Source organism: Chanos chanos, chromosome 5 (genome assembly GCF_902362185.1).
Source record: "Chanos chanos chromosome 5, fChaCha1.1, whole genome shotgun sequence".
NCBI lineage: Eukaryota > Metazoa > Chordata > Actinopteri > Gonorynchiformes > Chanidae > Chanos > Chanos chanos.
Window position 1 is genome coordinate 1281282 of NC_044499.1, and position 15236 is coordinate 1296517.

The 15236-nt window shown below is 45.3% G+C and overlaps 1 protein-coding gene across 1 annotated transcript; it reads right to left on the reverse strand.

The window, feature by feature from the left end:
• Nucleotides 1–987: 987 nt before the first annotated feature.
• LOC115813311 (integrin beta-1-like) lies at nt 988–13956 on the reverse strand. The gene is made up of 16 exons (XM_030775939.1): nt 13942–13956; nt 13717–13783; nt 13067–13152; nt 12647–12851; nt 11123–11293; nt 10795–11030; nt 9550–9705; nt 9342–9437; nt 9126–9215; nt 8824–8964; nt 8265–8467; nt 7385–7623; nt 6100–6322; nt 2840–3060; nt 1906–2072; nt 988–1053 (listed from the first exon to the last, which is right to left on the reverse strand). The coding sequence occupies exons 1-16, from the start codon at nt 13942–13944 to the stop codon at nt 988–990; spliced, it is 2370 nt and encodes a 789-aa protein (XP_030631799.1). The 5' UTR covers nt 13945–13956.
• Nucleotides 13957–15236: the final 1280 nt, after the last annotated feature.

Consider the following 15236-nt stretch of genomic DNA (forward strand, 5'->3'; position numbering starts at 1 on the left):
CAATACAGATGCAACGTCAACACTCTCTACAGTTCGGTTACAGAAAAAAAGGCTATTTCGAAGAACTACTTCGCGCAAGTGGGCGTTTCCTATGATAAACTTATGCATATGCATACAGTGATCGCCTCTCATGTTGTGTTATGTAAATATAAAATAAGAAAGATCCAATCGCTGCAGTCAGTAGGCTCCACCCCTGCATGACGAAAGTTCCTCTGTGCACACTGGGCAGTTAGGAATCTGCTCTCTCTCTCTACAGTCTGTGAGACCAATCACCTGTGGGAAGCTTAGCGGCCGATGATATCACTGTGAATAGAGAAAGTTCTCCAGGGTTCTGCCCAGTGGGTGATGCAGAATAGTTCGTCAAAACAACATCGTTTCGCCGGGATGGAGCACACTGTTACAGCAATGTTGATTCGATGCATATCCTCTTAACAGAAATAATCTTCGACAAAGTATTTTGTGCTGTTGTGCATATAGTATTTTCTTTTTTTAGTCCCCAAAACGAACACAGGAGGCGCCATCAGAATTACCAAACCACAGAAAAACCTCAAACAGAAAAGGGACCAAGTAAACATTTATTAGAGAGATATTCGTTATTACTGTGTTGCTGTTTAAGGTAGCACTGTAAGTGTCTAATGCAAACTGCATAATTAAATCCGCATCACTACTGGAGGAAAGATATTTGCGATGGAACTGAATTTAGGAAGTTTTACAGACCAGCATATAAACTGAATTCACAGAAAACGTTTTAACATTGTTGAATTCAGAGCAAACATTTTAATATGTCATCACAGCTATACAGAGACGATTAGCAACAATGTGTTTAGCTCAATTCTGTTACATTAAAACTAAATTGTAAAAAACATGGTCGCAAAAATGCACAATATACAAATTTTGTAAAATGGGTAGCAAAAAAATAAAATAAAAAGTGTTGTTTTTTTTTTTTTTTACACATACAATTTTACGGAGAGAAAAAGTCGGGCTGTGTCATTTGCCCTCATATTTAGGGTTGACCACTGTCGTAACTGCGCTCTTGTAGATTGGATTCACTTCCTGCAAAATGAAAAAGGGAACAAAGTCTGTGTCATGGCAACCACTTCAACAAAACACCCGGGTAAGCAATGCAGCACACTGTGACTGAAACTGAGTTAAGAGCCCAGAATACAGAGCAGCAGGGCTATTTCTGCTCTACCTCATCATCAGACAGCTCATGTCTGATGTCAACCCAGCGACAGAGACACGGCCCTGAATGGCCCTCCATGAAACCAAACATGTAATCTCATATCCTGATGCCTGATTACGGCCATATACCTCTTCTCTTCAGAAATCACACTCAGTGCTGAGACTCCCCCTGACTAAGAGAGAAGTGGAGTAATAACAATAATGAAAAAAGAAAAAAAAACGTGTTCCCCGGGGGAGGGGGGGAGGGGGGGGGTTAATTCTCACACATAGTGGTCAGTACATTGACTCTGTCATGAAGTTGGACTGAAGGCCGTCATACAAACAAATTATAGTGCTAAATTCTTCAAACCCCTACATACCACAGAGTTTTAATCTAGGATGTGGTGTTTCCTAACTTCCAAGCATATTCTGCTTCAGACCGAGTAAATGATGGAGATGTTGTTGTTTTTTTTTTTAGAGTGGAATTTAGCGGGGGGATTTTTAGGAACACACGAGGACACATCATGGTGAAAATGTTGTTAAAATGAAGGCAAAAATCATTCTCTGAGTGGGAATTCACTTGAAAAGACCGATGATCAAGGATAGATTTAAAGCCATCCACTGGTGTGGGCCGGAGTTTTGTGAGTTCTGTACTCCATCCTTGAATGTATATGCGTGCGTCGTTTTTAAGAACAGATACATTGAATGTATACGCGTGTGTCGTTTTTAAGAACAGATACTCACAGTGTCCCACTTTGCATTCATCTTCTCCTTCTCGAACTTGGCGAACTCTCTGCGGTCATGAATAATCATGAGCAGCTTCCAAATAAGCAGCAGAGCCAGACCAATCAGAACAATGCCTGCGACCACGCCCGCCACAATGGGAACGATGTCAGGAGCAACGGGACAGTCTGGAAACAGTAAGAGCAAAAGTTTCAGGCAAACATCTCAGACTCAGGACCTGAGTCACGCGGCGTACGTCGCTTAGCGACAGGGACAGAGAGAAAAGGAGAGTAAAAAGACCGCAGACAAAGACTGACTGTCACAGGGGTGCACAGTTCAAGGGTCAGAGGTTACATTCTTGTAACTTCATTTGAATCTGTTTTTTTTTTTCTTTGTCTGTTTGTTTGTTTTTTGTTTTTAGGGCATATGGAGACAATGATGTATTTTTTTTAAGTGTATGACTCCATTTGTTAGGACTACACTGCTGAACTGTCGCTTGGCTGCCAGCTGTCAAGTCAGCTCTGGACAAACGCGGACAACTGGGCAAATGTGTTAAATGGCTGGGAATCGCATGCACTTCAATTATCAGTCCGTCGCTAGATTAGGCAATACATAATCTGTTCGATTTATGTCAAAGATTAATGACAGCAAATTTATACATCGCATGTGGGTCATGGGAAACACTGATGTAAAGAGAGTGAAGAAACGTGTTTTCAGTCGTTCCTCTGAATTACACCTTAGAGAAGAGATGTAACACAAAAATACTTTGACTCAATAAAACTGCCTGAGTGACAAGATGCCTAACTCTTGAAAACTCTCGTGTGGAATACATCAAACATCATCTTTTCTGTGGTGACCATCCTTGTTCATCTCTGATTTTTTATCGTCAGAATATAAGAAACATTATGTAAAAGAAACAGCTAAAAAAAAAAGAGATTGTCATCCTTTCTCTCACCGCGTGTCTCAGCCACATACACCTCGGTGGGCGTGTCTCCGTGGGCAGAGAATGCGAAGTAGAGTGTGCAGCCATCGACATCCCGTTGTTTGCAGGTCTGGTCGGTAAGCCGAGGAAGACTGTCTTTGTCCTTCACCTTCGTAATCTTAAACAGATTGCAGTCCTGAGCACACGTGTCCTTTTTCACGCCGCTGTTAAAGGCAAGGCACTCTACACAGTCCCTGCACAGTCCAAAACACAGCACAGAGTCAGACACAGAGACCAGACACAGAGGCCAGGCACAGAGACCAGATACAGAGACCAGGCACAGAGTCAGACATAGAGACCAGACACAGAGACCAGGCACACAGTCAGACACAGAGACCAGGCACAGAGACCCGGTACAGAGTCAGGCACAGAGTCAGACACAGAGACCAGGCACACAGTCAGACATAGAGACCAGACACAGAGACCAGACACGGAGGCCAGGCACAGAGACCAGACACAGAGACCAGATACAGAGACCAGGCACAGAGTCAGACACAGAGACCAGGCACAGAGACCAGACACGGAGGCCAGGCACAGAGACCAGACACAGAGACCAGATACAGAGACCAGGCACACAGTCAGGCACACAGTCAGACACAGAGACCCGGTACAGAGTCAGGCACAGAGACCAGACACAGAGACCAGGTGGCAACACAACTGGTAGCAATGCACGGCTCAGCAGACCAGCGCCGTGTGGCCGGAGAGAGTTCACTACGCACGTTTGACCCCTGGGAAAAACATTATATCTTTATGCTGATGCTGTAGCAGTTGATAGGTCCAGCTGACTGGAGAGCAGAACTGATGTCCTGATGTCTAGACAAAAGTTGTGTTGTTCAGTAAAGATCGCCGATACTTAACAGCCGTAGTCATCTCCACAAAACCCATTCTGTAGAGACAGGCCTGTTTTCCTGCTAAATGCTAATTTCCCATAACTTCCCGTTAGCCATGCAGACACACATTTCTTTGGCCTTCAGATTTACCCAGAAGTAACCGTGAGCCTTTATGATGTTAGCTGTTTCCACGGGGATGATAACGCAGTATGACCGAGATGATGTAAACATGCTCGGTTTCCGTTTGCTGTGGTCTTCGCCTGACCCCAGCCCCCCCCCCCCCCCCCCCCCCCCCCCCCCCCCCCCCCCCCCCCCGCCCCCCACCGTTTGTCCTTACTGTCATTGTCTGAATGATTTAAAATAAACTCACAAACCGGCCCAGCTTTCAGGACCACAGGGGTATGACGGTGGGGGGGGAGGTGTATCATTTATTGTTCTGCACTCACTCTATGGTCACTGTCTGTTACCAGGGAGACAATGACTGTTTAGATTATGGTCATGTCACAGACACTGGGCTTCACAGTAGCTCAGTGGTTAGCACTGTGGCCTCACAGCAAGAAGGCCCTGGGTTCGACATGTACTCTCACATGCACTCCTGTCAGTGACCTTGACATGTACTCCTGTCAGTGACCTTGACCAAGGCACCAGCAAAAAGACTTGGAGTTGGTCCCTGGGCTGCATTTCACTGCGCAGTGTGTGTGTGACAAATAAAGTACCTACATAACAAATAAAATAAAAACCTCCACTTCACCTTCTCCTTCTGTGGGAGTCTACTGTGGAACCCGAACGACAGAATTAAACGCACGGTTCCAAGACACGTTTGTTCTAAAACTGAACATACACGTTTGTCAGTCGGGGACTGGAGCATGTGACTACGTTATGATTAAGGAGAATCGTGAACTGGTTGTAGATTTCAGTAGTGTGGCCTGCTGATTAAGGAGAATCGTGAACTGGTTGTAGATTTCAGTAGTGTGGCCTGCTGATTAAGGAGAATCGTGAACTGGTTGTAGATTTCAGTAGTGTGGCCTGTTGATTAAGGAGAATCGTGAACTGGTTGTAGATTTCAGTAGTGTGGCCTGCTGATTAAGGAGAATCGTGAACTCGTTGTAGATTTCAGTAGTGTGGCCTGTTGATTAAGGAGAATCGTGAACTGGTTGTAGATTTCAGTAGTGTGGCCTGCTGATTAAGGAGAATCGTGAACTGGTTGTAGATTTCAGTAGTGTGGCCTGCTGATTAAGGAGAATCGTTAACTGGTTGTAGATTTCAGTAGTGTGGCCTGCTGATTAAGGAGAATCGTGAACTGGTTGTAGATTTCAGTAGTGTGGCCTGCTGATTAAGGAGAATCGTGAACTGGTTGTAGATTTCAGTAGTGTGGCCTGCTGATTAAGGAGAATCGTGAACTGGTTGTAGATTTCAGTAGTGTGGCCTGCTGATTAAGGAGAATCGTGAACTGGTTGTAGATTTCAGTAGTGTGGCCTGCTGATTAAGGAGAATCGTGAACTGGTCGTAGATTTCAGTAGTGTGGCCTGCTGATTAATGAGAATCGTGAACTGGTTGTAGATTTCAGTAGTGTGGCCTGCTGATTAAGGAGAATCGTGAACTGGTTGTAGATTTCAGTAGTGTGGCCTGCTGATTAAGGAGAATCGTGGCTGTCTTCGTAAAAAGCCTTAGGCCATTTTCACATACACCCCCCCCACCCACACACACACACTTGTCCATTTATACACACACACACACACACACACACACACATACACACACTCACACACACACACACACATACACACACTCACACACACTCACACACACACACTCGTCCGCTCCACACTGACAGTATATTTCGAGCAGCTGGCTCCTACTGCAGGCTGGGTGAAAGGATTTCTGGAATGTTCTCTATGCCGAGTACGGCCTGTCCCTCTGTGTTTCTGAGCCTTCTCTTTATGGACAGCCTGATGAACGACACTCAGACAGTCACGGCCGTCCGGCCAGCGCTGTCAGGTCACACACACTCACACACACATTCATGCACTCCAGGTGACGAAGTGCTTTTTTTCAAAATCCGGACGTCTTTGTTTACCAAAATCACTAGAGAAGGGAACCCACATTAAAAAAACAAAAAACAAAAACAATATTTGTCAAATGACAAGTCTGTGTCAGTGTCAGGGTCAGGGTCAGGGTCAGGGTCTGTCAGGGTCAGGGTCAGGGTCAGGGTCAGGGTCAGTGTCAGGGTCAGGGTCAGGGTCAGGGTCAGGGTCAGTGTCAGGGTCAGGGTCAGGGTCAGGGTCAGTGTCAGGGTCAGGGTCAGGGTCAGTGTCAGGGTCGGTGTCAGGGTCAGGGTCAGGGTCAGGGTCAGGGTCAGGGTCAGGGTGGTGGTTTGAGAGCTGTGTTGTGATGTTAACTCACTTGATCTCCATGCAAACATTAGGACACGTGTCGCAGATCTCGCAGGTCGGACCCTTGAACTTTGGGTCGGAGCATTTGCACACGCCACATTCACATGTGCCACGCCTGTTACAGATATGACCGTTCCCAGCCAGACAGGGGGTGGGGTCCAGAGGACAGTCACACGCGCTGCCTGTGTAGTTAGCATCACAGATACACACCCTGCACTCACATCGGCCGTGACCTGAGACAGGAATAAACACATACAGAGATGGTCCTGAGAGAGAGACAGGAATAAACCCCTACAGAGATGGTCTTGAGAGAGACAGGAATAAACACATACAGAGATGGTCCAAAGAGAGAGACAGGAATAAACATATACAGAGATGGTCCTGAGAGAGAGACAGGAATAAAAACGTACAGAGATGGTCCTGAGAGAGAAACAGGAATAAACACATGCAGAGATGGTCCTGAGAGAGAGACAGGAATAAACCCCTACAGAGATGGTCCTGAGAGAGACAGGAATAAACACATACAGAGATGGTCCAAAGAGAGAGACAGGAATAAACATATACAGAGATGGTCCTGAGAGAGAGACAGGAATAAAAACGTACAGAGATGGTCCTGAGAGAGAGACAGGAATAAACACGTACAGAGATGGTCCTGAGAGAGAGACAGGAATACACACGCACAGAGATGGTCCTGAGAGAGAGAGGAATAAACACATACGGAGATGGTCCAAAGAGAGAGACAGGAATAAACATATACAGAGATGGTCCTGAGAGAGAGACAGGAATAAACACGTACAGAGATGGTCCTGAGAGAGAGACAGGAATAAATACATGCAGAGATGATCCTGAGAGAGAGACAGGAATAAACACATGCAGAGATGGTCCAAAGAGAGAGACAGGAATAAACATCTACAGAGATGGTCCAAAGAAAGAGACAGGAATAAACATGTACAGAGATGGTCCTGAGAGAGAGACAGGAATAAACATATACAGAGATGGTCCTGAAAGAGAGAGACAGGAATAAACACGTACAGAAATGGTCCAGTGAGACCAATGGGCTGATATGATACATGTACTTTGTTCAGTGGGAATTCTGTGTATTGAATATGCAGTGAACACCCTCCGAGTGAAGAAGGAGAAACAGATGCCATGACGGAGGGCGAGCAAAGCCAAGCCAGCATCCAGGGCTCCTCACCCGCACAGAGTTCTGCTCACCCCCACAGAGTTCTGCTCACCCCCACAGAATTCTGCTCACCCCCCCAGAGTTCTGCTCACCCCCCCAGAGTTCTGCTCACCTGCACAGAGTGATCCGTTGGACCGCTCGCAGCTGAAGTTGTCGCACTCACAGAACCTGCCGCTGTAGATCTCGGCTGGGTTCTCTCTCATCTTACACTCACACGTTCCACAGATGCATTCGCCATTGTTACTGCAGATGTCTGTTCCGTTATTCATGCGACAGTTGGCGTCCATATCTTCTGTGTTTACCTCGTCTGTACTGCACTCACAACTTTTCCCCACGCGGCCTTCATTACACCTGACAGAGAGAGAGAGAGACAGAGAGAGAGCGAGAGAGAGAGAGAGAGAGAGAGAGAGAGGGAGAGAGAGAGAGAGAGAGAGAAAGAGAGTGAGAGTGAGAGGGAGAGGGAGAGAGAGAGAGAGAGAGGGAGAGAGAGAGAGAGAAAGAGAGAGAAAGTGAGAGAGAGAGAGAGAGAGAGCGAGGGGGGGGCAAATGTGCTTAAACAGAGCAATATACAATGTGTGTGTGTGTGTGTGTGGGTGCGTGTGTGTGGGTGTGAGAGTGTGTGCGCGGGTGTGTGTGTGTGTGTGTCTGTGTGTGTGAGTGTGTGTGAGTGTGTGTATGATTGTGTGAGTGTGTGTGTGAGTGTGTGTGTGTGTGTGTGAGTGTGTGTGTGTGAGTGTGTGTATGATTGTGTGAGTGAGTGTGTGTATGAGTTTGTGAGTGTGTGTGTGATTGTGTGAGTGTGTGTGTGAGTGTGTATATGATTGTGTGAGTGTGAGTGTGTGTATGATTGTGTGAGTGTGTGTATGATTGTGTGAGTGTGTGAGTGTGTCTATGATTGTGTGAGTGTGTGTGTGGAGGTGTGTGAGTGTGTGTGAGTGTGAGTGTGTGTGAGAGTGTGTGTGTGGGTGTGGGGGTGGGTGCCATAGGCTTACCTGCAGGCGCCGCACTCCAGTCTGCCGTTACCATGGTGACAGAGGGGACTGTTGGGGATTCCGGTCTCGTGACACTCACACTCACAGATAAAGTTGAGAACGATCTCCACCTCCTCTGTGAAGCCCTGTGGTTTGATCTTTATGGTCTCTGATTTACCCTGACCCGGACAACCCTTAGCTGTGATCGCTACGTCAAACATCACCTACAGCAGACAACAGGGTCAGCTACGATTAAACCACGGAGGAGTGCATGTGTGCGCACACACACGCTTTTGTGTGAGTGTGTGCGTGTATGAGTGTGAGTGTGTGTGCATTTGTGCATGTGTGCGTTAGTGCGTGTGTGTATGTAGGTTTCAAGTTTCAAGTTTCTTTAGAGCTCAATATCACTGTTTACAGTCTCAAAGGGCTTTACAGGCCACACCAGTCAAAATCAAAACAGGACGGCACCCCCTCACTTAATCAGGGATGTGTGTGTATGTGTATGTGTGTGTGAGTGTGTATGTGTGTGTGTGTGTATGTGTGTGTGTGTGTGTGTGTGTCTGTGTGTTCAGTGTCTCACCTCATCTCCAATGGAGATATCTGAGCATTTCCTCCCATTCTCTCCAGTTTCACTGCGTCCGTTTTTGCAGTGGGAGAGGAAAGAAATGGCCACGCCCTCAGGCAGCTTGCTGTTCTCCAGAATCACCTCAGACGACAGAGACTGTGACACAAACACTGTCTGCTCACTTTGTTTTGAACTTTATTAAACAACATGTAGATGAAAATATTATCTCAGCCACACAGACTGCCTAACAGTCAACAGTCAGTTTAGCTTTAGCACAAACTGCTGTGTGCTGCAGAGAGAGGAGGTTAAGCTCTCACATTGTAGGCATCGATGATCAGCCGGATGACGTTTGAGGAGTTCACAGATAATGCTCCAACAGCTGATTTTGGAATGAGCTTGGACAGTTCCTGTTTAGAGGAGAGGGAGAGTTTGTCCTCAGAATGACAGATTAAGAGATTAATGAGAGATTGAGAGAGATTAAGGGTCCATAGATTAAGGTTCACACACACACACACACACACACACACACATACCTTGTATAGAGGCTGGACTTCTTCTGTCACGGCAAAAATAGTCTGAATGTTGTTTTCACTCAGTTTGTCAGCCAGGTGTGAAATAGTAGGATAATCCTGTTATAGAGAACAAATAAAATATGACACAGACACACACACACACACACACCTGTAAACACACAGAGACAGACAGACAGACACACACACACACACAAAAACACACACATACAAAGTAACTACTCATGGTGTAAGCGTTATTCTCCAGGTGACATTTTCCATCGTTGGGTCGTACGATCCCCCCCAGTTTTCCGTCTCCAGCAAAGTGGAAGCCAGCGTCCGTAGAGAAAACCAGCAGACGGGTCACGTTCCTCCATCCGATGTTCTCCTGCGCGATAGAGGTGAGGGGACTTTACACATCCACTCAGACTTTACACACCCACTCAGACTTTACAAACCCACTCAGACTTTACAAACCCACTCAGACTTTACACACCCACTCAGACTTTACACATACACTCAGACTTTACACACCCACTCAGACTTTACACACCCACTCAGACTTTACACATACACTCAGACTTTACACATACACTCAGACTTTACACATACACTCAGACTTTACATACCCACTCAGACTTTACACACCCACTCAGACTTTACACACCCACTCAGACTTTACACATACACTCAGACTTTACACGTACACTCAGATTTTACACATACACTCAGATTTTACACATACACTCATGCATTACATGTCCACTCAGACTTTACATACCCACTCAGACTTTACACATACACTCAGACGTTACACATACACTCAGATGTTACACATACACTCCGACTTTACACATACACTCAGACTTTACACATCCACTCAGACTTTACACATACACTCAGACGTTACACATACACTCCGACTTTACACATACACTCAGACCTACTGTGTCACAAAATGGACAACAATCCTTAAATACAGTGAAGCCAGTCTAGACATCAGCTCAGAGATGTGTCATTTGATTGGGCTTCAGAGATCATCAACAGAGATCTGAAACTGAAACATTAGCATTTGGGGAATTTCTTTTTCGTTTGCTGTAATGGGTAACCTCTCCATCACAAATGTTAGAACACTCCTTTCAGAACATCAGGAAAAAATTCAACCTCTGTGGTCGAGTCTACGTGAGTGTTTTGACTGGAAATGACTTTGACCTGACCCCGTACTACAGGCTGCGGTGGCCTAGTTAAGACTCAACAACCCAACCCACTGGTTTAAGACCCGGTTTACATGTTTACAGTGGTCCTGAGAAATAGGTCAGTGGTCCTCCAGTGGTTAAATACAGTTTAAGGAGAGAAACAAACAACTTCAGGTGTGTTTACTGTGAAGAAGGTCTCAGTCTGAACATTTCATTAAACAAAAGAATTCAAAGTTTCGGTTCCTGTCTGTCTGACTGTCCCACCTGAGACTGAAACTCACCCTGCAAACTGCCACTTGCATGATGGCATCGAACCCTCCCTCTGGGGAGTCCAGGTTTCCAGATGTCCGCTGTTCACTGACGGTGCGAGAGAACTCCTGGCCGTTACTGGTCAGACTCAGAACATTCCGGTAGCTGAAAGGGGTCATGCATTTCAAGGGGGCGCAGGGATCTTCCAGCCACTGGGGAGTGGTGATAATGAAAGGCATGACCATCTTCTCTAAGAATGACCCGAAACCTGGCAAAAGCAGAGAGAGTAATCAGAGATGTGTGTGCATGTGTGTGTGTGTGTGTGTGTGTGTGTGTGTGTGTAAGATCACTCTAACCCACCGATTCGGAGGTCTGAGGTGATGCCCTGCATCTCGCGAGCTAGGTCAGTTCCAAGCCTCTTAACGTTCTGCAGATGGGATTTCATGGAGTAGCTGAGGTCCATGAGATAGTAAAGGTCTATGGGGTAATCCTCCGCCCTCTTAAACTTCAGAGAGAACTTCTGTGCCTCACCTGGGAAAAAAAGGACAGATTAACATATATTTAGGAAATGACACAAGGTCTTGCAAACTGAGCCTCAAAATGTCAAAACCTTAAAATAATTTTTTACTCCCAAAGGAGGTACATGATGGGTCTCATTATAAAATATCCTTTAACTTTGTGAGGTCACCATAGCAACAGACAGGTGCCACAGGTGTTTAGTTGTGATGTGTGAACAGCACTTGAGTGTAGATTAAGTGTAGGTGTGAGTCTAGGTGTGAACAGTAACTGAGTGTATGTGTGAGTGTAGGTGTAAACAGTACCTGAGTGTAGGTGTGAACAGTACCTGAGCGTATGTGTGAGTGTAGGTGTGAACAGTACCTGAGTGGAGGTGTGAGTGTAGGTGTGAACAGTACCTGAGTGTAGGTGTAACCAGTACCTGAGCGTAGGTGAGTGTAGGTGTGAGTGTAGGTGTGAACAGTACCTGAGTGTAGGTGTGAACAGTGTCTGAGTTGAGGTGTGAGTGTAGGTGTGAACAGTAACTGAGTGTAGGTGTGAACAGTACCTGAGTGTAGGTGTGAGTCTAGGTGTGAACAGTAACTGAGTGTAGGTGTAAACAGTACCTGAGTGTAGGTGTGAACAGTACCTGAGCGTATGTGTGAGTGTAGGTGTGAACAGTACCTGAGTGGAGGTGTGAGTGTAGGTGTGAACAGTACCTGAGTGTAGGTGTAGCCAGTACCTGTGCGTAGGTGAGTGTAGGTGTGAGTGTAGGTGTGAACAGTACCTGAGTGTAGGTGTGAACAGTGTCTGAGTTGAGGTGTGAGTGTAGGTGTGAACAGTAACTGAGTGTAGGTGTGAACAGTACCTGAGCGTTGGTGAGTGTAGGTGTGAGTGTAGGGTGTAAACAGTACCTGAGTGTAGGTGTGAACAGTGTCTGAGTGTAGGTGTGAGTGTAGGTGTGAACAGTAACTGAGTGTAGGTGTGAACAGTGTCTGAGTGTAGGTGTGAGTGTAGGTGTGAACAGTAACTGAGTGTAGGTGTAACCAGTACCTGAGCGTCGGTGAGTGTAGGTGTGAGTGTAGGTGTGAACAGTACCTGAGTGTAGATTAAGTGTAGGTGTGAGTGTAGGTGTGAACAGTACCTGAGTGTAGGTGTGAACAGTACCTGAGTGTAGGTGTGAGTGTAGGTGTGAACAGTACCTGAGTGTAGATTAAGTGTAGGTGTGAGTGTAGGTGTGAACAGTACCTGAGTGTAGGTGTGAGTGTAGGTGTGAGTGTAGGTGTGAACAGTACCTGAGTGTAGGTGTGAGTGTAGGTGTGAGTGTAGGTGTGAACAGTACCTGAGTGTAGGTGTGAGTGTAGGTGTGAGTGTAGGTGTAAACAGTACCTGAACGCAGGTTAAGCGTGAGCTTCTGAGGCTGGATCTGCGTGATCTCATCTGGCTTCAGTTTCTCGGCCACGTCTTTCTGACGGTTGGTGACGGGTTTGTCCTTGTTAATGAGGACACTTCCATGGGGGTTTTCGATGCTGGCTTCAGAACAACCTTTTTTAATCAGAGACGCAACCTCATCACACCGACTGGATGAAAAATTCTACACAGAGAAGACAAGGGAACAATAAATCACATGTCATTCAGGATGGGCTTTTTTTACCTCTCTTTGATAACAGATCAGTGGAAACACCATGCACAAACAACCAACTGGTCCAGTAATCAGAGATTATTTTTCCCCTCTCCCAATAATATATCTTTACTCTGAGAATTACACTGATTAAACAAATCCAAACACACAAATGAAGCAGGACTTACGATATCCGTGCACCAACCACACTGCTCTCCCACCTGGATACACTGTCCACACGTCTTAGCATTGGATAATGCACATTCATTTCCATCTTCAGAACCATGTCACGGTGAAACAAAACACAGTAAGTCAACACTCTCCTCTTTACACCCAAAACCTTTACCCAATCCCTCACCCCAGGGGATAGGATATGGGTCCCCTTCTACATAACAAATACATGAAAAATGCAAAAAACAAAAAAAGATTTGGAGTAAAACTTATTTTAGAACAAAGTCTTACCCGATGTATCCAAGTGTTTTTTTGTGCAGGTCTGCAAACTGATTGTACTGCAGTTTAGCACAACTTTAAAAAGGTTCTACTAAAAAAGGACAGGGTTGAATTGGCTACTAATTAACGCAGAGCTTAAAGGGCTTTTATTCTGCATTTTTTTTTTCATTAAAGTTCTGTTCTTTTACAGTTCGAATAATTAAAAACTCATTTGTGGGATGGGCCTGCTTTGTGTCCACAAATAGTGTGGATGATAAGAGCCTGCAGAAGAAAACCTTGTTTTATGCTGCCTCCAAGAAAGAAAGAAAGAAAGAAAGAAAGAGAGGAAGAAAGAAAGAAAGAAAGAAAGAAAGAAAGAAAGCGACAGTTTTCGCGGGGACAGTCTTACCTTGCTGTCCAGTGCATAGAGAGAGCCATCCAAAAAGGACTGACATCAGACACAACGTCACACTCATCTATAAAGTGGAGGAATATAAGAAATGAGGAAAAAGCCAAGTGAGTGTCACAGAAACAGCCCACAGAATACACGCCGTGGCGTAGAAATACCACGCGATCACTCTCTTTACAGCGCCAGCCAACCAAAGCCTGCTTTAACTTGCAGGATTTTCCTTACCATGTCTGCTGATGGCTGCAATATCCAGTCACTTTCACACAGGGTTTCAAATTTCCATTTAGCCACCCATACAAATCAACATATGGTCCGGTATGTGATGAATCGTATCGGAGCCCCGGGGCAGAGAAACGCGGAAGCGGTCCAGTTTGTTCGACTGTCACATAAGCCTAACAGACTCTGAGGCAGGGCCTGACACAGTCCTGCTGTTAACTGTACTGCACTATTACACGGGCCCTGTTTTTACTGCCCTCAGACAACCCTGTGCTGTGGTTTTCGACTTTTTGTGATGAAGCCCAGTTTTTCAGCTCTGCTCTCTCTCCTTGTCCAGGGCTTGTGCACAGGGGGTGGCAGGGCAGGAAATGTGGATTAATCAGTAACTTTATCAGATAAGCAGTTCTGTGTACCTTAAACAGGTGAGGGGGAGTGCCGCCTAACACAAGCCTGAAACAAAAAACAAAAAAACCCCAAGATGTCTCCAGTTTTCTCTTCACACACAAAACCTCAGAACATTTTAAAGTCAAGTAACCAAGTAATAAGAAGATATTGTTAATTAACAACATATAGCTGTATATTGGTGAGCTAAAAAAAAAAAAAAAAGCTTAAAGCTTATCATGCTGGTATGACAGACACAGGACAGACTTCTGAATAGACTTTAAAACTTTATAATCTGATTCTTTTCTGAGAAGTCAAGTACAGAGGTTTGGCTACTGTCACACCATGTCATCTAGACAAAGTCTCAGTGCTGAAAGAACACCGTTTCACTAAAAAACACACACACACACACACACACATCCGCGGCACATGTTAGGTCACACAGTCGACCAACGCTTCATGTATCAAATGCTCAAATATTCAAATCCATCTGAGCACTCTACTCTGAAGAAAGAATTACTGTCTTACCTTAAGAAGTCACTTTGCACGGGTTCCAAAAGCAATGTTTTTGCAGTACGAATGCTCTCGTCGTTACTTTAATATAAAATGTTCTATACTTTAATATAAAATTTAATACATCCTCTCAGTCTCTGACTGAACCCTTTTCATCAGAGAGGTAATATCCACAAACACATATATAGATATAGATATATAAATATCTATCTGTTTTTCCTCTTCTCATAACAGATTAACAAACCCACAGTGCTAAAACAATGGGTAAACAAAAGTACATGTGTACATGTTCCTAGAAGTGCATTTTAAGAAATTAAAAATTCTCTGCTGTTCTCTGAAAGAATTCTATAAGAGGAAAACTCAGCTCTGAACTTGACCAAGCATGTTCTCTACCACACCTCTGTCCTCTC